Genomic DNA, 23371 nt, shown 5'->3' with positions numbered 1-23371 from the left:
CCTCGAGAAACAAATGCAAAAGCATAAACAAGATGATGCTACTTTGACCAAAATGTACAGCTAAGGTGGAGGCTTCAAAAGAAACAAATTAAGTAACTTCTATTTCTAAATATTTACCTGTCTAAGAAGTTTCATATCCTGAAGAATAAATGCAATGTAGAAAAGGGATGCAAAACAGTTTACAAAATTGAACTGGAAAACAGAAAAGTAGATACGCATAAGGAAATGGTTAAGACAAGATTTTAAGCAGATATCAAACTCAATATGCAAGGTCAGAGACCTGAATAAAAGATCTTAGCTTCGTTTTGTTCTTCCAGCATTTGATATTGTTTTTTCAATAGATTTTAGGTTAACATCAGTTACATTCAGTCATTCGTTGCGAACAATTATGAATACTGTGCAGCAAGAATCATTGCTGCAGAAAACACTGCTCTCAGAACAAAAATCCAGTCAGCCCATACTTCCTATTCTGTACCTCTGCAAAATTATTTCTCTCAAATACCCATCCAATATCCTTGGAAACTACTGATTTGTTCTACTTTCTCCAAACTTTTATGCAGCTACCTTTATTAAATAAAAAATAGTTTTCCTCTACCTTTATTCAAAAAAAAGTTTTCCTCACACGTTCCCTCTTTTTCTTATCCAAAAGCTCCAAGTCTGTGTCCTCAGTCCTTGTATTACCAGCTAATGGGAACAATGTTTTATTGTCTATCTTACCTAAACCTGTCATAATCTTGTACATCTATCAGATCGTCCCTCATCCTCTTTTGCCTTAAAAGGCAGCAACCACAAATTCTCCATCTTAACCTTGCAGCAAAAAGATCATTCATCCCAGCAGGCATAATGGTAAATTTCTTCCACACCTTCTCACAGACATTCAAAGCCTTCCTAAAGCAGGATGTCCAGAACTCTAGTTGTGCCATTATGCTGTGGAGATCCAGCAGAATATTTTGCTTTCCTATCAATACCTCTATTTAGAGAGAGTGGTCAGAATGTGCAAATTGCCACTGCGTGAAGTGAACAAACAGTAAAGATGCCTTTAAGGGGAAGTTATATTGACACCGGGGGGGGGGGGGGGGGGTTGTGTGTGGAATCGAAAAGGCTATATTGATAGGAGTGAAATGAAGATTGTGGAAGGAGGCTTGTGAAGTACTAACATTGGCATTGATCATAGAAATAGAACTGTAGAATATTACACCACTGTCTGTACCAGTTCTCTGCAGCAGCACTCGGCCCACTCATGCTTCCACCTTTTCCCACAGCTCTGTAAACATTCCCTTTTCAAAAAATTATCCAATTTGTTTTGAAAGCCACTAACAAATCTGCCTTCAACACACCCACAGGTAGTCAAATCGAGATCCGAAACTCACTTATTCCTCATGTCACATTTTGTTCTTTTGCCTTTCACTTTCACTGCACTCTGGCCAGTGGGGAAAAATGGCTTCCTTTCTACTTTATATAAGACACCTCCTGGTTTTGAATAGCATTATCAAGTCTACCCTCCAGCAATCCCCTCCCCAATTCTGTGATTTATTAAAACTGTGGTTGATCTACATTTAACTTTTAACTGTATGAATATACTTTGTTAACAAAAAAGCATGATGAGATTTGTTATTAAATGCCCCCTGTATCTACTGCTTTTTGTAGATTAGAGTTCCATACACCTAACACCTGCCCAGGGAAGTGTTTTCTAACTCCTTTCCTGAATATTTTAGCTTCAATTTTAAGGTTGCATTCCCCTGTCCAATATACCTTCAACCCCAAAAAGGAAAACAGTCCCTTTGCCATTTCTAATTGAACTTTTTAGAAATTAAATCATATCGTGCTCCAACTTATATTTTCAAATAATATAAGCCTAACTTATGCAATTTCTCTTTAAAATACACTCCTTGGAGCCCCAGATTCTTTTCACACTATGGATATCTTCAGATTAGTTGTAGGTAGCACAGTTTTTACCATTCATTTTATGATACACAATTAAAATGATGCTATTCAGCAGATTCACAAAAATGTACTTACCACCAATACTTTCAAAACTAAATGGTTTTGATAAGACGATTCAAGCCTGTGGTTTTCTACAATACAAAATACATATAGCAATCAATAGTAAATTAAATATTGGTGACTCAAAGGACAAGAACAGGAAACTGAAGTGTATTTCCTCAATAAACAAGTATCACACAATCATATTCTATTATTTAACATTTTGAAATCAGTCAGATGATTTCTGTTGGCTTCAATATCTCTTGGTTGCAAAGTCTATTCTTTGATGGGACATGGGGGTCACTGGCAAGGCCATTATTTGTTGCCTAAACCAAAGTGCCCTTCGAGAAGGCCTTCTGGGACTAATGCAGTCCATATGGTGAGTCACAAAATGGTACAGCTACCATTTCTGAAGAAGGATCCAGACCTGAAACGTCAACTTTCCTGCCCCTATGATGCTACCTGGCCTGCAGCTCCACACCTTGTTATTACAACTGGTAGCCCTGGTAGGGTCCTTTTAGACACCAATTAAGAATCAACTTAATTGCCATAGGTCTGGTGTCTGCGTACGCAGGACCAGATAAGGGCAGATTTCCTACTCTGAAAAGACGTTTCTCCAACAATTAGTGATAGTTCCCACCATTACTCAGATTAGCTTCCACTTCCAGACATATCAATTAAACTTAATGCTGTCAGGTGCTGTGGTACAGCCTGAACGCACATCCCCAAAGATGTAGTCTGGGTCTCTGGCTTACAATTCCAATAACAATGTCAACGCAATACTGACAGGCATTAACAAACAAAATGCCAAAAAGACTAATACCATGACAGTAAAATGGTTGAAGAAGTATTCTTGAAAATACAAAAGGTCACAGTCCTTGGATTTAGTTCATAGTTGTGCATGTATGTGCGAGTCTGCATGAGAGGCAACAAAAGAATTTGAGAACAGGTTTTTTTAAAAAGGGCTAAAACAGTTTGCTAAGATGTCAACTATCAAATGTACCTGGCAGCAGTAAGTCCGAGTTGGAGTTTTCACTTTTGCTAAGTTAAGGTTGCTCACATATCTTAGCACTCAAGCTGAGAAACTGGTCCAATTTGTGTATGAAATGTTTATTCCCTGAAATGTACCATAGGCCTTCTGATTATATTTAATTTAGTTCAGGAACAGGCTATTAAATTGTGACAATTAGAAACTCTTAAAATTATTTAATGGAGATGTATTTGTTTCAGGAAGTAGAATATGCTATCCAAACTATTACATGGTGATTTGAGAAAGATTTTAATAGCAAGTATTGAAATTTTTCCAGTCAGCTCTTAGATGATGGAAACATCTGCAGGAGAGATTGGGGAGAGAAGAATAAGCAAATTAAATGTATAAGAAATAGTGTGCAAACCAATGCATTTGATTGAGAGACAATTCTAAAAGCATTCAAAAAAATCCATCTGACTTGGTGAATGTAGAGATCAAACAAATATTTTTTAAACAAGGAGCAGAAATAGAACATTCATCCCTTCAAGCCTAACCGATCATTCAACAAGATTATGAATGACCAGGGTAGGCCTCAACTCCTCTCCTGCGCCTGTTCAAAAAAAAAATGCTAACTTCTTGATTTTTCAAAAAATTAAAGAACACAATGTTGTAAAAACAAAACTCAGAGCCCATATTCTAGCTCCATCTGGATGGCAAACTTGTTTTATGTTCACAGCACTACTAACATAATAAAGGAGCATTTGTGTCAAAAAGTTTAACAGAACCACATAGGGCAGTATTAGGAGAAATCAAATGGTAATTTGTTCAAAAGCCTTTTGAAAAGGAGACAGACAGACGGACATGTTTAGGAAGGGAAGCCCCTCAGCTCCACCTTTAGTGGCAACTGTGGAACAAGATCTTCAAAAAGTAAATAGAGAGTTTAGAGAGCACTTCATTACAACTTGACATGAAATACGCTATTTAAATGCAATATATGGCAGCAGATACTCAAGAACACCATCTGCAGGTTCAAGCCACTCACTATCCGGACTAGAAAATATATTGTTGTTCCTTCAGAGTTGCTGAATCAAAATCTTAGAACTCCCCACTAACAGTACAGTGGTCTCTCTACAGCATATGACTGCTGTAGTTCAAGGCAGCATCTCACCAACTTCAAGGCCAAATAGGATGGTCCAGCCAGTGATGCCCACATCCCACGAGTGGATAAAAACATTCAGGTGCCAATTAACAAAATAAAAGCACAATAGCAATGATGCAAACAAATGGTGGTTGGGGCGACAGTGAGCAGGTAAAGGAGTTCGTTGAATGGTTTACTTCTGTTCAAACAGAACTTCTGATTGTCCAATAACTGATGTAGTTTCGGTTGACAGAACATCCCAGTCCTGTAAATTCTGAAAGTACATTTCATCCTCATTACTGCTTAAATGTCTACTGAAATCTACAATCATTTCTCTAAAGTAGCTGGATTTCTGCACGTAAAATAGAAATTGCCAAATTTTTGCATGTATTTTGTGTGATTTGATATAGTTAAGGTGAACTAATTTTTTAAAGTTTGCTACGTGACAACCACTACATAAAACTGGTTCCAAGTGATCAGATCTAGTCAGCGTATTCAATGCTAAAAAATGCTTTGGGTAGCTGGATGATTCAACTTAACTTACAAAATTTACAGGGTGCATAGTGGACAATTTATGGTCAAAAAATCTGAGTCATCAAAGCAAGTGCATGAAGAAGATGTGCAAGTAGACAATGGTAACTCACTCTCTGAGTTACCAAGGTCTCATCTATTTGCAGTCTGTGATGTAACCTGTTGTCCAATGGGTCTCTCTCTCACACACACACACACACTCGGAGCCAGAAGGGTACGTGTTCTATAGGGATTGGAAAAAACTTGGCCAGGTAGATCTCATTGAATTCCCTGATTAGGGCTCATCCAATCAGGGAATCCCAGCTGATAGATATAAGCAGAAGTCACAGGGATTGTCCTCAATGTAGGAACTGGCTCTGAGATAGCTGGTCAGAATCTATGTACTGTTCATGCGCAAATAAAGGGTGACTTGGTGATGGGATACCACCCACCATGGAGTTATTTCAATTCATCTAGGGCAAAGCTGTAGAACTGTAATACGTGGTTGTAACACAAAATATATTCAATGACATAATGAGACCAGTTTTTGTTGCTAGCTTCCAGGTTCTTTGGTCAAATTTATGACTGGACAGGAATTAGCATTATCCAAACTGCACCTTTGAGATTCACCAAGGGATAAGTCGATTAGTTAATTTGAATATCCTGTCGCTGTAATAGTAAAGAAACATTTTTCCAAAAAGGTCCAATTAAAATGTTATTTTGTCTTATTTTCACATTATGTATCTTGCTCTAAACATTTGTTTCCATGTATTACTTAAAGTTATTTAAGTTGTTCGATAAATCAGACCAAGTTAGCCTTTTTTAAAATGTTGATTTGTGGACTGGGATATTAAATGTAGAGTATGACATTGTGGAAAATAGTAAGAACAAGTATCTAACTGCCATCATAGAACAGGCATCTAGGACCTCGAGTACAAAAAAATCTCTACAGCACTAATGCAACAATAATGGTCACAAAGGCAAATAATATTGAATTATATTTTTATTAACATGTGGCACTAGACATAAAATTAATATAAAATTGATTCTGTAAATGACATTCATTAGCCCTTAATTAGATTACTTGATGCAGCCCTCGGAGGAATGGGAGGTACTAATTAACAAATAAATTAAAATGATATTGCAGAAGTATTATTCAAGTGTACTAAAATATCATTAAGTCACTGCTGTAGGCCATTCAGATCACATTTTCTTCACCTTTCAATTAGATTGTGGCTGATCTAACTGTGACTTTAATTCCACTGTCTTGCCTGCCTATAGCCCAGAAACTTTTGACTTTTATTGATCAAAAATCTGTCTAATCATAGTACATTCAATTATCCAGCTCTCACTGCATTCTGTGGAAGAAACTCCAAAGACCAATGACCCTCAGAGAAGAAATCCTTGTGACATAATCAAAGAAAGAAAGAACATTATTGGAAAACAAAGAGGCATCCAAAATTATGAAAAATGTTAGAAGATTGCTTGTTTCTGTTGACCAACAAGATTAAAGGTGATCACTCGAATAAAGAGGATATTATGGACAAAATGTTTTCATTCACACCAGGTTATCAGAACATGGAAGCTGTCCTGGATACGGCTATTAAGTACAAGACTGTAATCATTTAAAAAAGATAATTAAGTCAGCTTTTCAAATAGAACATTAAAAAAAAGGCAGGGAAATAGAATGGGGCCAAGCTGAAAGCTGACACCTGTTGAAATCCAACATGTCAGCAATTGCTGAGTCAGTGACTGATTTTCCTTATGTTTTTTAGATACACTTCTCTCCCGCATCCAAAAAAGGAAGACAAACATCAAAACAGTGGCATGGCAACTAAAAGAGGATCTCTCTCCACAGCCAGGGGTTATCTTTTTAGGACACAGCTAAGGAGATTATTTTCCACCACCACCACCAACAACCACCACGGTTGTAGGGGGCTAATGGGCATGTGGTATTTGAACAACCACATCAACCATGATCCTCTGGATGGCAGAACAGACACCGAGGGGCTAAATGGCCTACTTCAGCTATTTTGCATATTCATCTGAAACACTTTCTCATGACTAAGTTAGACGTCATGGTCACAGAATGAAAATGATATTGCACAGAAGTAGGCTCTTCAACCCATCATGTCTGTGATGACTCTTTTGTAAGATAGCAGGGTACCAGTGAACTAATTGGATAGTGTGCTCCCGAGATGCTGCTGGGCCTGCTGTGTTCATCCAGCCTCACATTTTATTGGATAGTCCTTCAGGCAAAGCAAAATCTTGTGGTGCAAGTAAATTTTCCACGTATTCCCATTTTAATCTTTGGGCAGTTACTGTGAATCTTCTCTCACCATCAGTGCAAGTGATACATTCTTGATCGGAACTACTTGTTATGTAAAACTAAAAATCCTTCTTTTACCTCTCCTCCCTTTTTAATCATTTTAAATAGAACCCATCAGCTTAGTTAATGTGGAACTTAGTCAACGTCAATTGCATGCGAGAAAAAATTACAAGAACTTTAAGGTCAGCAATATCAGCTTTGAAAGAGGACTATACTCACCCCACGAAGTTAAAAATGTGGCAGCATATCTATAGATTCGATTCATTATTTCAATAACTAAGGCGTAAACAACACTTGGGACATACAGCAAGATATTGCTGAAAATTGTTTCAGCTTCTTCATTATAGGCTGAGACCAGATCCTCCATTCTAAAGTAGATCATCATAACGAGAAGACAGATGTAGAGGCTCAAGCAGACAAAAGGCACTGAAACCAAATAGATTCGCAACTGTCGCCGGTACGAAGGATATGTAGGTTCTTTTCTGCCAGTTGCTGGATTCACTCCCAACGTTCCATGAAAACCAGGCCTAGGTTCTTCAAACACTCTCTTCATTGTCAGTGTGCCCCACTTATAGGAAAGTCTAGAACACCAACGCTTCCAGACTTCCAGGACAATGGTTGACCACACAAGGTTGAAAGTGGCAAACACAATGTACTTATCATAATCTTGCCACGCAAATACATAGTAAGGCACTCCAATTACAGCCATGGGAAACAAGGCAAAGGTGAAATATTCCAAGAAAGCAAAATAAAGTGCAATACTCTGTCCAAAGTATTTCTGGATTTCATCTGTAAGACAAAGAAAATACAAAATGGCTCAGAATTCAAAATAGGCAATTCACTATTTTGAACTACACTTGTAGAAGACGAGGCTGATATTAAAACATCTGAGATTCGGCTCAAAGTGTTGAACTTTCTGCAAACATAACGGTCACTAACATGCACATTCCCAGCCAGCTACCGTTCCACTTCTCGTGGTCAGCCTCCTTGTTTTCTAACAGTAATGTCATGCCATGCAGGTTAGAGCGTATTGAAGGGTCAGTGATTTATGGTAATTCAATTTGCCCATTGTTGCATTACATTCTGCAATCTTGAACTTTCCTTGAAAATTAAATCCCAACTGGTTGACAGGACCCTTAATGTTCAAATTCTCTATTGCGCTTTTGCCTACACTCCAACCCTTGCCTCCCATAACAATGATAGGGCCCTCCTGTCCTCACTACCACCCCACCAGACTCCACATCCAAAGGGCTGTGAAGCATCTTTTTGGTCACTTCCAACAGGATATGATTAGACATACATTTCCCTCCTCTGCCTTATCAGCATTCCAATGACCACTCCATTCCCAATATCTACTCACATCCCTTTGCATGTTCCACTGCAATCCCAGAAGGTGTAATACCTGCCCGTTTACCTCCTCACTTTCCAAGAGTCCAGACATACCTTCCAGGTGAAACAGCAATTTACCTGTACTTAGGAAGACTCAGAGGATACAGCAGGAGATGCTCAGTTGGAGGCACTGGCAGAAAAATGGCAGATGGAGTTTAATCCAGATAAAGGTGAGGTGATGCATTTTGGAAGATCAAGCACAGGTGGAAATTACACAGTGAATGGTAGAGCTCTTAGAAGTATTGATATGCAGAGGGATCCAGGTGTGCAGGTCCACAGATCACTGAAGGTGGTAGTGCAGGTAGATAAGGTAGTAAAGGCCTATGGCAAATCTGCCTTCATCAGAACGGGCATTGAGTATAAGAATAGGCAAGTTATGCCACAGGATTGTAGAACTTTAGTTGGGCCACACTTGGAATATTTCGTACTGCTCTGGTCCCACACTACCAGAAGAACGTGTATGCTTTGGAGGGCATAGAAAAGGTTTACCAGAATGTTGCCTGGTATGGGGGAATGTTAGCTATGAAGAAAGGTTGGATAGACTGAGTTTGTTTTCACTGGAATGCAGAGTTTAAGGGGTGACCTGATAGAAGTTTGAGATTGTGAAAGGCGTGGATAGAGTGGAAAATATGTGGCTTTTTCCTGTGATGGAGGAGTCAATTACTAGGGACACAGGTTCAAGGTGTGGGGGGTGTGAGAGGTGAGTTTAAAAGAGGTGTGCAAGGCAAGTTTTCCACACAAAGGGTGGAGTGTGCCTGGAACATGCTGTCAGAGGTGGTGATAGAAGCAGACGCAAAAGCAGCATTCAAGAAACAACTGGACGAATACATGAATAGGAAGGGGATAGAGAGATAAGGATTGTGTAAATGAAGACTGTTTCAGTATGGAAGCGCTAAATGTGTTGGCACAGACTCAGAGGGCCGAAGGGCGTGTTTCTGTGCTGTTGTTCTTTGTTCATTCAATTGATACAACTGTATTTGCTTATCACAATGTGGTCTCCTCGACACGGAGGAGACAAAACAGACTGAGTGACAGCTTTGCAGAACACCTACGTCCATATGCAAAGATGACCAGTGCTTCCATCTGCCTGCCACTTCAACACAAAGCCAATTCCCTCGTCACCAGTAACTAGTGGTGTTCTACAGGGATCAGTCTTAGGTCCTCAGTTGGTTGTAGTATGTATAAATGATATGCAGGAAAATGTGGGTGGTCTGACTAAAAGGTTTGTAGAAAACACAAAGATTGGTGGAGTTGCTGACAGTGTCAACTACTGTGAAAAGGATACAACAAGATATAGATAGATTGGATGTAGAATGGCACAGAAATGGCATACAGAGTTTTATACAGACAAATGTGAGGTGACATACTTTAAAGGATCAAATTTAGGTGTGAACACTATAAATGGCAGAACCCTTAGGTACATTAACATACAGGTCCACAGCTCCCTGAAAGTGGCAACACAGGGGGCCAAGGTGATTAAGAAAATATATGGCACACTTGCCTTCAGCCAGGGCATGGAGTACAAGAGTCAGCAAATCATGTTGCAGCCCATTTTAAACCCTTGTTAGGCTGCATTTGGAGTACTGGTCGCTACACTACCAGAAGAATGTGGACGTTTTGGAGAGTGTGCAAAGAAGGCTGACCAGGATGTTATCTGGTCTTGACAGCATTGGCTATGAGGAAAGGTTAAAAAGGCTAGGATTGTTTTCACTAGAAAGACAGCAACTGAGAGGAGACCTTACAGAGGTCCACAAAGTTATGTCAGGCATAGATAGGGTAGATAGTCAGAGGCATTTTCCCAGGGTTGAAGTTTCAATTACAAGGGGACACAGGTTCAAGGAGACAGGGGAAAAAGTTTAAGAGAGATGTGTGAAGGAGGTTTATCACACCGAGTGGTAGGAGCCTGGAACACACTGCCAGAACGGGTGGTGGAAGCAGGCATGTTAGCGACATTTAATAGCCATCTGAATGCTTACCTGGATAGGGAGGGAACAGAAGGATACAGACTGAATAAGGATGGAAAGTATATTTTTTAGTTTAAATAGGGCATGATGATCAATATGGGCTTGGAGGGCGAAAGGGCCTGTTCCTGTGCTGTACTTCTCTTTTGTTCTACTGCAGGCCGGGTGCAATGTCCCAGTGAGCCTCAGCACGAGCTTAAAGAACAACAGCTCATTTTCCACTTGTAGTTCCTGCGGTCTCTAGGGCTAAAAGTTCAATAACTTTACAGCCATAATCTGTACTTCGTGTCTTTTACGCACCTGACACCCAGCCCTCTGCTCTAGCACAGTCACCCATGCACAAATACTCCAAGGACTTTTATCATATTATACAGGTTGCATTCAGTACAGCTCATTTCTTCTACCCATTTTCATATTTTCTCTGTCCTGTTATCCATAATTCTTTTTATCTACCACTTTCATGTCTCTCTCTCTCTCTCTCTCTCTCTCTCTCCTCTGTGCACCTGCCCCACCCCCATCTCACTGGACTCCATCTCCAGCCATCCAGTCACCTCTCTCCTTCTCCTCTATTCCTACAAATTCAGCTTCAGTATAAAACGCAATTTTTTCGTAGATGCTAACAGATCTGACGAAGAGTCACTGGACTCAAATCACTAATTCTGCTTTCTTATCACAGATGCTGCCAGACTTGTTCAGTTTTCTCAAAGAATTTTTTAAACAGTCTACTTACGCAGGATTATGTTTCTTTAAACTGAGCATCTCTGAACTCAAGTTTTTTGTTTTGTGAAATGTCTGAGGAAGTTCCTCAATCACACTCAACAGCTGAGTAATAGGCTCTAGGAAACTATTCCAGGTAATGGGAGGAGTTTTGTTTTAATGAAAAAAAGAGAACACAGGGAATTGCCGTGAATTGAAATGCAATGCCTCAAACATGGTGGAAGCAAATTTGCATTAGTTTTCTAAAGGGAATTAGTTAAATACATATAAAGGGAAGACAAGTAACAGGGCCACAAAGAAAAAGTTGGGGTCAACAATCAATTGGGTGGTTCCTTCAAAGGACTGGCACAAGCATGCTGGAATAATATTCATTCTGTTGGTTTACATGTCATTCTTTAAATCAAAATGACAGCAAACAGAACTGATGCAAAAACCTAGCAGCACCTTCTAGATTAAACAGAAGGGAAATTCTCCAGAAAAATGCAAACAAGTGGGAAATAATTGCATACCAAAAGGTTTTGAATACATTGTAGCAAAGTCAAAGTCAGTCTTGCATCAACTGTATAGAACTGATTAGATTGCACCTAGAACACTGTACATTTCTGCGAAATATAGTATTGCCACAGAGGGAATGCCTAGGATTTGTTCCTGGGTTAGCAAAATTGTCCTATGCAGAGGGCTCGGATAAACAGAGCCCAAATTATCCACAGTTCTGAGGAATAAGAGGCAATGTCACTGTAATTAACTAAATACTGAAGGATTAAACATGGCAAATGCAGGTAACATGTTTCCTTGATTAGAACATCTAGGACCAACGGACACAACTTAAAAAAAAAACGAAAAGAAAGCCACTTTGGAGCAAGGTGAAGAAAAATCTTTTGATCAAGAGGATTGTGAACGTTTGGAATTCTCCAACCATGAAGGCTGCAGAGGCTCAGTCAGAGGATACTTGAAGTAGAGATTGACAGATTCCTAAACACCAATGGAGGTAAAAGGAGAAGACACTGGACATGGATAATTATTCTGAATGCTCCAGCAGGCTCAATGGACTGCATGGCTCCAGCTTAAATCCAGTCACTTTCAGAAATGCCATCTCCAGGTATATTTGACAGAACAATTGCCCAAATCATTCCTATTATACCAGAGAATAGAGATGTCAGTTCATACGTTTTGTACATTTTCACCCAAAATGCTTGAGACATATAAATTTTGCAAATACACATAATTGATAGAAGAGTGAGATTCAAGATCTATTGCAGTGAAAACTAAATTCTGTATCACTGCAAGCCAATTTTTAAAAGCATCGCTTCACCTACACTATTTTCTCTGGGAGTAGTGAGCAGGCAGTGGGAAGATTCCGGGGTCAAGAGATCCTGCCATGGGACTTCAACTGAGAGCTTCTGATCCAGATCTAGAAATGCTATCAGTCTCCAAGGTCTTCTCCTGCAATAAATTCCCGGTCAGATATGTTGAGCAGTAAACGAGCTGTTGCAACACATTTGTGAAGGTGGTTTCTTTGCTTCAGGGAACAAATACCTCACATACATTTAAATGCAGCTGAGTAAACCACTACCATACAATTGAGTTTTTAATGCAAATAATATGTTACAACCTACTGACTTACCAAGAGGCTGAAAAGAAAACTTTACTTGCCGATACCAGATAAAGCTGAGCTTTTTAAGTTCCGCTGGGTCGTGTAGAGGATAGAGCTGAATTAGAATTCCACTGGTTTGCAAACGGCGAACTGGATGAAAATACAAGTAGCTCTTAAGTTATATAATTAGTCATTTTGTACATTTTCACCCAAAATGCTAGAGACATATAAATTTTGCAAATACACATAACTGATAGAAGAGTGAGATTCAAGATCTATTGCAGTGAAAACTAAATTCTGTATCACTGCAAGCAAATGAAATTACTTGCAACTATTCTGGCCCCATGCATTTCTACACACAAGGTAAGGTATAAAACACTGGCGTTCACTGGCATTCCTAGCACTTGCTAGGAATTAACTGTCTCTCAGCAGCTGAATCAAAAATCACTAATTCCGCATGGAGTCAACCTAGAGTATAACAACAAGCAAAACTGCCTTGTATAAAACACTGAATCTAAATTATGTGATGCATTGCTTCATTAGGGATACCATCCCTCAGGCAGAGGATTTACCAGTTCAGACAAAAAAATGAACCTGAGAAACAACTGTTTCTCACAATGCTGAAATTGTACATGTTGCTGAATACTTAGAGTCATAGCGTCAAAGATATACAGCATGGAAACAGACCCTTCGGTCTAATTTGTCCATGCTGACCAGGTATCCCAAATAAACCTAGGCTCATATGCCAGCATTTGGCCCACATCCCGTCCTATTCACGTACCCATTGAGGTGTCTTTTAAAACATTGTAATTGTACCAGTCTCCACCACTTCCTCTAGCAGGTCATTCCAGGCACAGAACACCCCCTGCATGAAAAAGCTGCCCCTTAGGTCTCTCTCAAATCTTTCTCCTCTCACCTTAAACCTATGCCGTCTAGTCGTGGACTCCCCCATTTGAATAGAAACAAATCATTCAATGCCATCTGAATGCCTCAATTGAACTTGTCTCCACCACCCTCCCAAGTAGTGCATTCCATATCCTAACTACGCAGTGAGAGAAATATTTCCCCCAGCCCCTCAACCTTACATTTGCTTCTTTTGCAAAACCTGTTAAAACTGCATCCCCCAGTTTTGTTTAATATACTTAGGTGCCAAGAACATTTTACTTTTCCCTACCCACTCTGGCCAAATGCCATGATTTTGAAAACTTCTATCAAATTTCTCTCAGATTTCTCTTCTCCAAGGTAACAGTCCAAGCTTCTACAACCATTCATTACAAATGAAATTTTTGTTACTCATTTTGCACCCCCTCCACTTCCCCATCCCCTCCATTTTCATCATCCCCAAGAATCAACTGAAGCTGAAATTCAAAAGTGCGAGCAACTTACAGATGGATTTTCCAGGGTAAAGTTTGGCTTGTGGGTGACCAGGGACCATGGTCTCATTTACTGCCCTTAGATTTTCCAATTCACGCTTGATAATGTACTGCTTTTCTGCCACCGTCAGAAAATCACTGTCATCATCTGAAAACAATAACATGCATTTATAAAGCACTTTCTAACAGTGGCATACTTTATAGTGTTTTACAGGAGAAGTATCAGACAAAATGCGATGCTGAGCCACAAAGAAATATCTGGTCAAGTTTTCAAAAGCTTGGTGAAAGAGGCAAGTTTTAAAGCATACTTTAAAAAAGTGGAGAGAGACATGAAGATATTTCTGTAGAAAATGAGAGACTTAAAAGTGCTGGCAAATGAAGGCACGGCTACCTAAAATTAGGGATATGTAGGAGACCGGAATGAGCATATTGGACTTTATTACAATGGTAAGGTAGTGCTGCTATAATTGTACAAAGTTATGGTGAGGTTACATGCCGAATAATATATATGGTTTTGGACTGAGTAAGGAAGGATTAACATGGCCCAGATACATTCCAATTAAGTTATCCTCTGAGAAGAAATTGAGCAGGCCAGACCTACACACTCTGGACTTTCGAAGAACGGAGGGATGAACCCACCAAAATATGATATTGAGACAGCTTAACTGAATAGACATTCCTCTGTTGGCTAAAACGAAGACTACTGTCACAGAATAAAACAAGACAATTAGGTCCAAGATGTAGCAAAATTTTCTTCGCTCAGAAGAGTGAATTTCTGGCTTTCTCTGCTGCATAGGGTTATTGATGTTCTGTCACTAAATACTTAAAAGTGACAAGATTGGGTTTAGACTCAAGGGATAAAGAGGGAAAGTCAAGTCCAGATTAAGCTCTCCAACAATCTTATTGAATAGTGGAGAAGATTCCAGGGCAACATGGCCTACTTCTTGTGTGTGTCCTCATATTTTAAGGATATACAGACGATGAAGGGTTACAAGTTGGAGGAGGTCAGAGAGATTGGAAGGGATAGAAACCATGCATGGATTTCAAAACAAAGATGGGAATACTTCAAAAAAATATAAGTTATGTCAAACTAGGAGCCAACATACGTCAGCAAATACAAAGGGTGGAGGGCAAAGAGAAGTTGGGTGACAAAGTTTTGGATGAGTTCAAGTTCATAAAAGACTAAGATGGAAGGCTGGCCTGGCAAGTATTAGAATTGCTGCATCAAAGCAAAAAATTGTAGATCATGAACATGCAGAGACAGGTCTACGTAGAGTTAACAAATCTTAGTTGGAGCACAAAAATCTTGGCAATTAGAATGCTCACGTTTTCCAAGAACCACACAAAAAGTGATAATTAGGCTGTCCTAAAGTTCCAAGTGAATAATCCACACATGAATACTTCAAAATTAAACTTTATAAAATTAAACTTACTAACTACAGTGAGAAAACAGATTAAATAGGTATGGTTAATGCATCAATGGGCAAGATTTTCCAGATAGTTGCAATCCCACATTGTTTACTATTCTGGCCCTTGATTTTTATGAACAAAGGGACCTCCACATTTCTTAAGGACAGTCTGTTTAAGTTTCCATTAGAAATAGCAGGCCCATACTTTCATTCTGACAGTTAGTTTTCAGCGCTTGGGGGCTTGGGTAAGGTGTAGTAGACAGTCAAGTCCAGCCCGTCCAGCCGACAGGAGGGGATATTCAGGTCCAGCAGAAAGGGTGTTAGATCGCAGAATGGATCTCAGGTTCGGTGGTGACAGCCTGGGATGAGGATGGAAAGAGGTGGTGGGGTGGCATGATTGTTGCTGATAGGAGGGAAGTCAGATCTGGTTTGGGCCTCAGAGAGGTTTTGGTGGGGGTGGGGGGGGGGGAGAGTTTCAAATGCAGATCAGGGCCAGGGTGTAGACTCCAGGATGGGCTGTTACCGGGTCCCAAGGTTGGGTGGATGCATGGGGGAAGTGGAGAACGCAGAGTCCCAGATTGTGGGATGGGCAAGTGTTCTGGGGTTGTAGTTGGCTGTGCTTAAGTTAAGTGTGGTGTCTATTTAATAGTCTGATTCCTGAATAACTATTTAAGTTGAACCACATTTCTCAAGTAAACTAATTTTACTTAATTTCATCAGAACCATCCAAGTTCTCCAACTTTTTCAGACTTCTGGACAGTGGATTTCAACTCCTCAAAAATACTGTTCCTGTTTAAGTTGACTCCCAGCTCTGGTCTAATACCCAACTTTCACAAAGATATATGGTACTTTACACTGATCAAATAAGCTTTACACTTTTAGGACAAAACTAAAACGTCAAATGGAAGAGTAGATTTGGATATTCACTGAATATTTGCTGACTGCATTTGCAAAAAAAGTGGTTGTCCAGACCAGTCAACAGCTATAAGTGTGCTATATTAAAATCCGAGACAGTCACTTTCAGAGTTCAGAGATAATGGGAACTGCAGATGCTGGAGAATTCCAAGATAATAAAATGTGAGGCTGGATGAACACAGCAGGCCAAGCAGCATCTCAGGAGCACAAAAGCTGACGTTTCGGGCCTAGACCCTTCATCAGAGACCTTCAGGAGTTCACTCTCTTTTTCACTGTCTTTTCCATTCACCTTTTGCAATGTGATTCTTGAGTTTCCTTTTATGCTAATGCTTGAGGGATTTAAACTATATCAAATCCTAACATATTGGCAGAAATGTCTTCCCTCCATACAACTAACTTGGATCAAAATTTAAGAGTTGAATTCAAATATTTGCTATGCCAACAGGTCACTGCAACAGCATAGCTACTGGAATTCAGTAACTCATTGGGACCAGTCGCACTAGCTGGATAATAAATATTTTGGTGTAGAATTTGTTTGGATCCTTGCAGGGGGTGAAATGAACTGCAACATTACAATTTTTAAAAAATACACAGTGATGCTTACCTGTAAAATGTTTGTAGTCCTCTCTATTGTTGTATGTAAAGACTCTCATTGATCCATCCTGAAATTCCTTAACGAAACCCAAGCTTTCAGCTCCAAGCAGTAACCTTTTCCAAGATGCTCCAATAACATATACTTTGGAGTTTTCCTCCAAAGGTCTGATTCTCAAATGAGCTCCTTTTAGAAGAAATAAATCCCACAATATGAAGGACTTACAGTAAATCAGCCAATTATCACCAATTCCATCAGTACCACTTTATTGACTAAAATAGGTGCAACATACTAGTTACGTTTATTTGATGCAAGTGTATAACGTCAGTACAACACCTGCACTGCTTATAACAAATGCAGTGCAATCTATTACGAACACAGGTGCATAATATCATGAAACATAATCAGTTTGTGCACTTGAACGTCTTCCAAATAATTACTCAGATTTTGTTTTGCAAAAACAAATAAGACTTGCTGATCAACAATTAGGCTGCACAGAGATTTGAGTCAAAAAGGGCACAGCTCTCAGGAGCATAGCATTACTTTGCGATCCCAAGAACAGTGGGAAAGATCAGTTTCAGGATCGAGGAATGTCGATTAGTATCCCAGGATCAAGAAAAAAAGTTATGAGGTCGAGAAGATTGTGAGCATGAAGACAGAATCCCAGGATCTCACTGGGATGGCTAAGAAGAGTCTGCAAACCTTTATGCAGTTTTTGTACTGTTGTCAGTGCACTTTTGCAGAAAACGTGAGGGACGCCAGGAGAAACTGTACTGGGCAAGGCCGAGACAATTTTATGAGGCTGAGAAAGGGTTAACAGAACCAGAACTGCCTTTTCAGACGAAAATGCCTCATTTCCAAACTATTTCAGGTGTCAGCCACTTCTCTGTCGAAATCCCTTTTTGCTTATCTGCAAACAACCTAGGCCCCATCACCATTTACCTAAATAGTTTTTCATTTTCTGTTCCTCACATTATATATGGTGTGTGGAAGTTACCACCAACCACTTTTAAGGAAGTACCGTAGGCATTGAACATCTGAAATAAACACAGAGAAACATCCTGGAAAGCAGGCAGCATTGGTACAGACAGCAACAGGGTTAATGGACCTAATATTTACCTCAGATGAATGAATCACAGAATCCCTGGAGTGTATAAAACAGGCCCTTCGACCCAACAAGTCCACACCGACTCTCAGGGCATCCCACCAGACTCATCCCCCTATGATTGACCTCATCTAAACATCCCTGATCACTACAGGTAATTTAGCGTGGCCAGTCCACCTAGCCTGCACATTTTTGGACTGCAGGAGGAAACTGGAGCACCCGGAGTAAACGCACGCAGACAGGGGAAGAATGTGCAAACTCCACGGACAGTTGCCCGAGGGTGGAATTGAACCTGGGTCGCTGGCGCTGAGAGGATGCAGTGCTAACCACTGAGCCAATGGATCGAGTTACTTAGAAGCTCACCCAATGTTTCGGGTCAATTCTGATGAAAAGCCTCCAATCTGAAATGTGAACTCTGCTTTGTTCTCCAGAGGCTGCCTGGCCTGCTTAGTCCTTCCAGCATTTTCTGTTTCTATTACACTTATGAAACACTCTTAACATAGTAAAACACAGTGAAACAAGGTATTGCACAACAAAGAAAAATGACATTTTTAAAAAGTTGACTCTTTCCAGCATCTTTATTTTAAAATCAAGTAGCTTCTGCATTCTCGACAAAATGTTTTTGACTTTTGTTGAATCAAAAAAGCAAGCATATTCCAGACCAAAAGCCCCTTCAGTTTTTTGTCAAAATACACAATAACTGTAAAGATATTCAGACCAATAGATGTATGTGCGTGGCATACTTACCGCCGAAGTGCTTTGCATCTTTGATTTTTTGAATCAGCCATTCTGTCGTCTCCTCTCTAGTATCTTTGGCAAGCTCTAGTATTACTAGTGGTGTAAAAATAAATTCAACATCTTCAGAAACTGAGCTCTTTCTTTTCATCCTTGCAGCACGTTCTGTCAGTATTCATTTGTTTTAGTGGAACATTAAGAACAGCACTGCTACATGTGGTGGATGCAGCCACAATACCACCTGTAGAAAAGAAAAACTTCCAAAGTCATTATTATGCAAGTGAAGAAATCTTGCCTGAAAATAGACATGCGCCATTTCTTCTGTCCAAAATGACAGCCAAACACATTGGTTTCACATCTCTTCCAAAAGATGTCACAGCACCTTTAGCACTAAAAAACCCCCTTGCCAGGTGCATCAATTTAGAGCTCGTGCTCAAACCTCCAGGGTATGGTTTGAAACGACAACATCCTTGCTCACAGACAAGCAAGCTATTAATTGAGCCATGAATGACATTTAATTAAGTCTTAAACTCAGCTACAGAATCCAAACTTGCTTTTTCTTTGGTGTTGCAGGTTCAGCATTGCTTGCTACAGACATGAACTGTGATCCCTAATCAGCTATGTACTCCTGCTGTACAACATCTCGTGTGCCTGGGGGCATAACATTAGAATCTTGGATGTTACAGCACAGAAGATAGCTTTTCAGCCCATCATGCCTGTGATGGTCAAAAAGAATCTATCTTTTCTAATTCCATGTTCCAGCACTTGACCCATAGCCTCGTATGTTATGGCATTTGAAGTGCTAACTTAAATACTTCAAATGTCTTCGGGGTACCTGCCTCTACCACTCTTAAGCAGGCAGTTCCAGATACCCAATATCTGTGTGAACTTTTTCCCCCTCAATCCCCTGTAAACCTCTGGTCTCCCTACCACAATTGTGTGTCCCCTGGTATTAACTTGTCTACTAATGGAAATCTTTCTCCTTATTTATGCCCCTTGGTCACCTTCACCCACCTAATCACCTCCTCAATGCCCCAAATCCTCCAGCATTCTCTGTTCCAAGGAAAACAACTCCAGCCCATCTAGTCACTCTTCACAACTAAATCGTTCCATAAGACCATAGATATAGGAGCAGAATTAGGCCGTTTGGCCCACTGAATCTGATCTGCCATTTGATCATAGCTGATATGTTTCTCAATTCCATACTTCTGCCTCCACCCTGTAAACCTTGATCCCATTACTAATCTAGAACCAACCAAAGCAACATCCCAGTGAATTTCCTTTGCACTACAGGTTGAAAAATCACATCCATTTTATAGTAGTGACTAGAACTTCTCAGTACACCAGCTGTGACATAACTAACATTGCATATAGCCCATGACAATCTCCTTGCTGTTACAATTAATGCCTTGACCAATAAAGGCAAGCAATTCATGCTTTCTTAGCCATCTTACCTATCTACAGACATGCACTGCATGGTCCTTCTGATCCTTATTTGTGATCTCACATGTACCCCACATACAGATTTAGAATCCCTATAGTGTGGAAGCAGGCCATTCTGCTGAATAAGCCACACCGACCCTTCAAAGGGCATCCCACCCAAACCCGACCCACTACACTATCCCTGTAACTCTGCATTTCTAATGACTAATCCACTTAGTCTACACATGGACCTACAGGTGCCTTGACAGTATGGGCAATTTAGTATGGCTAATTTGCCTAACTTGCACATCTTTGGACTGTGGAAGAAACCCACACCACATGGCTAACATGCAAGATACACACAGACAGTTGCCTGATGCTGGAGTCAAACCCAGGTCCCTGGCACTGTGAGGTAGCAGCAAAAACCACCGTGCCACTGTGCTTCTATGATTCAGAAGGTGAAGTTATTAAAACACCAGTGAGATTGGACTTATTTTAAAAGCAAATTATCCTCCATGCCGAATGGGTCCTTAGTACAGGCCATACTATCTTACCAACGAACCTTATCAGTGAACTAACTACTACTTTATTAGAAAGTTGGCAAAACAATTCCAACTTTGAACAATGCATCTTCCTCCTTTTTCGTAAGGCCTCCAACTGTGCTGGAGGAATGGAAGAAACGAAGGAACAAAGTTAGGCTATTCAGCAAGGTGCCACATTTAAAAAAAGGACCATTGCACAACACAGGAACTCAAAGAATTGGGAGATTTGTACTAGTGTGGATTTAGGATTGGTTGATACACAGAAGTCAGTCAGATTAATGGGTCTTTTTCAGATTGGAAGCAAATAACTAATGGAGTGTTATAAGAATCCGTCTTTGTTTCTCAATCATTTATTATCTCCATTAATGACTTAGAAGGCCAGAGTGTAACATTTCCAAATTTGCTGCTGATACAAAAATAAGTGGGAGGGCACATTGTGCCACAAACACAGGAATCTGCAAAATGACACAGCAAGATTGAGTGAGTGGATAAAAACTTGGCAGATGAATTTAATATATGAAAATGAAAGATAGGGAGAAATCAGGATGAATTGGAAGGCAGACTCTTTAGTTGGGCATGGAATTTGGACGTTCTTGTACATGAAGCACAAAAATTTAGCAAGCACGTACAGTAAGTAGCATTGTCTCTCATCTTGTTCCCAGCCTAGGAGGCTTCCCATAGCAGTGAATTCCTGATGTGAAAACTGATGCCACGACCATCATTTACATATAGATCGCCACATATGGAACCGTGGAGCAGCTGTGCTTGTGTGCAGCAAAGCAGGAACATTGGCAGCATGTAGTTAAGGTACCAAATGGAATTTTGGCCTTTATCATTAGGGGGTTTACAAAAAAGGAAAGTTTTGTTATAATCATACTAGGCATTGGGGGGCTGCACCTACAGTACTGTTCACAGTTGTGATCCCCATAGTTAAGGCAGGCCACTGGAAGCAGTTCAAGAGATATTCAGACTGTTGAAGACTATGATAAGCTGCCATGAAAGTGGATTCAAGTCCCACCTACTCCAGTGGTGTGGAATAATATCTCTGAACAAGTTAACTCAAAGTAACAAACAGATCCCGTGGATTCATGTGGTCCACTTACAGCATCCTTACCTCTGAACCAAGAGACCTAGGGTTCAAGTCCCAACTGCTCCACAGGGTTGCAATAGCATCTCTAAACAGATTGATTAGAAAATAAAGACCTAATTGGGCAAAGTGCTGATTACAGTGCTTCCACTCTCTGTGGAAATGGTTCCCCCTACCTCCCACCCAGGTGGACATTGACTCAAGGCCTGCCAACTGGACAGGGGATAGAGTAGCATGAGACATTAGAACTGGTAGAAATGCACCAAAAGAGCACCTGAATCTGCTTTCTAATTCCCAGGTGTACCAAAATTTCACAACCCATCATAAACAGGGGTGAATTTGGGTCTCTGGGTTACTAATCTGGTAATTTTACTACCACACCATTGCCTCCCTCTACATCTGCTTTGTTTAAACAAAAATCATAGTTCTACTTTGTTTTTCTTTTCGTACTTAGGAGTGCTACCAAGAGTTTTACAGAATACCTCCAATCCCTGCAAAGGCTTACCGAGGTTTTACTATCTCCACACAGACAGGGTGTGGCATCAATTGGGTGCAGCTCAATGAGACATATACATCAACTTCTTCAAAACCACTGCCCGTACAACTGGCCTGAGCTGCACAAAGAGATTTCGCAGTAAGCTGTTTTAGGTCACACTTGCACCATATCAGATTCTCCCATTCCCTGTCCGGTTGGCAGGCCTTTGGTCAATATCTGACTGGACGGGATCCATTTTTAACACTGAAGAGGCACAAGAATAGCAACCCTCCCATTCCCAAAACCCGTCAGCAATGCCCAGCGCGCTAAGGGACATACCCCAGCTTCATACTCACCGACTTCTAAGGTCTCCGACCCTCAGCAAGAGCTCACGCACCCGAAAAGGGAGGGGTCCGGGTCCGGGTGTCAATCAAGGCTCGTCCCGCATCTACGTCATTCCGAAAACCCGGTCATGTGTCAGTGCACCGCCCGCGTTACCATGGAAACGCGTCCTGCCCTGTCACACCGGAGCTCGCGCTTCGGTACATGGTCCTCGACAGGGTAAATGCACGGGACTCCAGTCAATGTAAATGCACGGGACTCCAGACAATCCAGTTCAATGTTCATGTGTGAAGCTCCAGTCATTGTTAATGCATGGGCATTCTCGTTGGTTTCCCAGTCGATGGGAGTCCCAGTAACTGTTAACATCTGTGGCTCCCGGTTATTGTTAATGCGTGGGACTCGGTGTAAATGTGTAGTGCTCTCAGTTGGTGTTAATGTTTGGGGTTCAGTTCATGCTAATACATGGGTGCAGTTAGTGTTAATGCACGGAGTTGCCCGTTGATGTTAATGCTTAGGATTTTCTGCAGCAATGACACATCAAACCCCCTTTGCCATTTCAACATTTTCTAACCAATTAAGAATTGTAATCAATTATAGAACCAAGTTGCAGTTTAATTTATTCTGAACAATCAGCAATAATTTTTCTCTCTGTCATAACTCTTGTTTTTGTGTTCAGACTCTCGCATTTCTTAGTAGAATTAAAAATGTGCATACGTATTTCTTGCCTTTTATGACATTGGGATATCATAAAGCATTTTACAACCGGTGAAGTGCTTTTAAAAA

General features: G+C 40.4%; 1 protein-coding gene across 3 annotated transcripts in view; it reads right to left on the bottom strand.

Annotated features, from left to right (window-relative positions):
* Positions 1-22682, bottom strand: part of ano10a (anoctamin 10a) — a 96919-nt gene extending 74237 nt beyond the window's left edge. For all 3 annotated transcript variants that reach the window (XM_059645933.1, XM_059645932.1, XM_048529823.2), the window contains exons 1-8: positions 22603-22682; positions 18733-18961; positions 16893-17066; positions 13978-14112; positions 12622-12741; positions 7150-7719; positions 2020-2075; positions 118-192 (exon numbers count right to left, since the gene is read on the bottom strand). In XM_059645933.1, coding sequence (XP_059501916.1) covers positions 118-192; positions 2020-2075; positions 7150-7719; positions 12622-12741; positions 13978-14112; positions 16893-17066; positions 18733-18871 — 1269 coding nt within the window. In that variant the 5' untranslated portion in view covers positions 18872-18961; positions 22603-22682. The remainder of the gene's footprint in view (positions 1-117; positions 193-2019; positions 2076-7149; positions 7720-12621; positions 12742-13977; positions 14113-16892; positions 17067-18732; positions 18962-22602) is intronic.
* Positions 22683-23371: the final 689 nt, after the last annotated feature.

Source organism: Stegostoma tigrinum, chromosome 5, assembly GCF_030684315.1.
Source record: "Stegostoma tigrinum isolate sSteTig4 chromosome 5, sSteTig4.hap1, whole genome shotgun sequence".
NCBI classification, from domain to species: Eukaryota; Metazoa; Chordata; class Chondrichthyes; order Orectolobiformes; family Stegostomatidae; genus Stegostoma; species Stegostoma tigrinum.
This window is presented reverse-complemented; position numbering and strand designations above follow the sequence as displayed.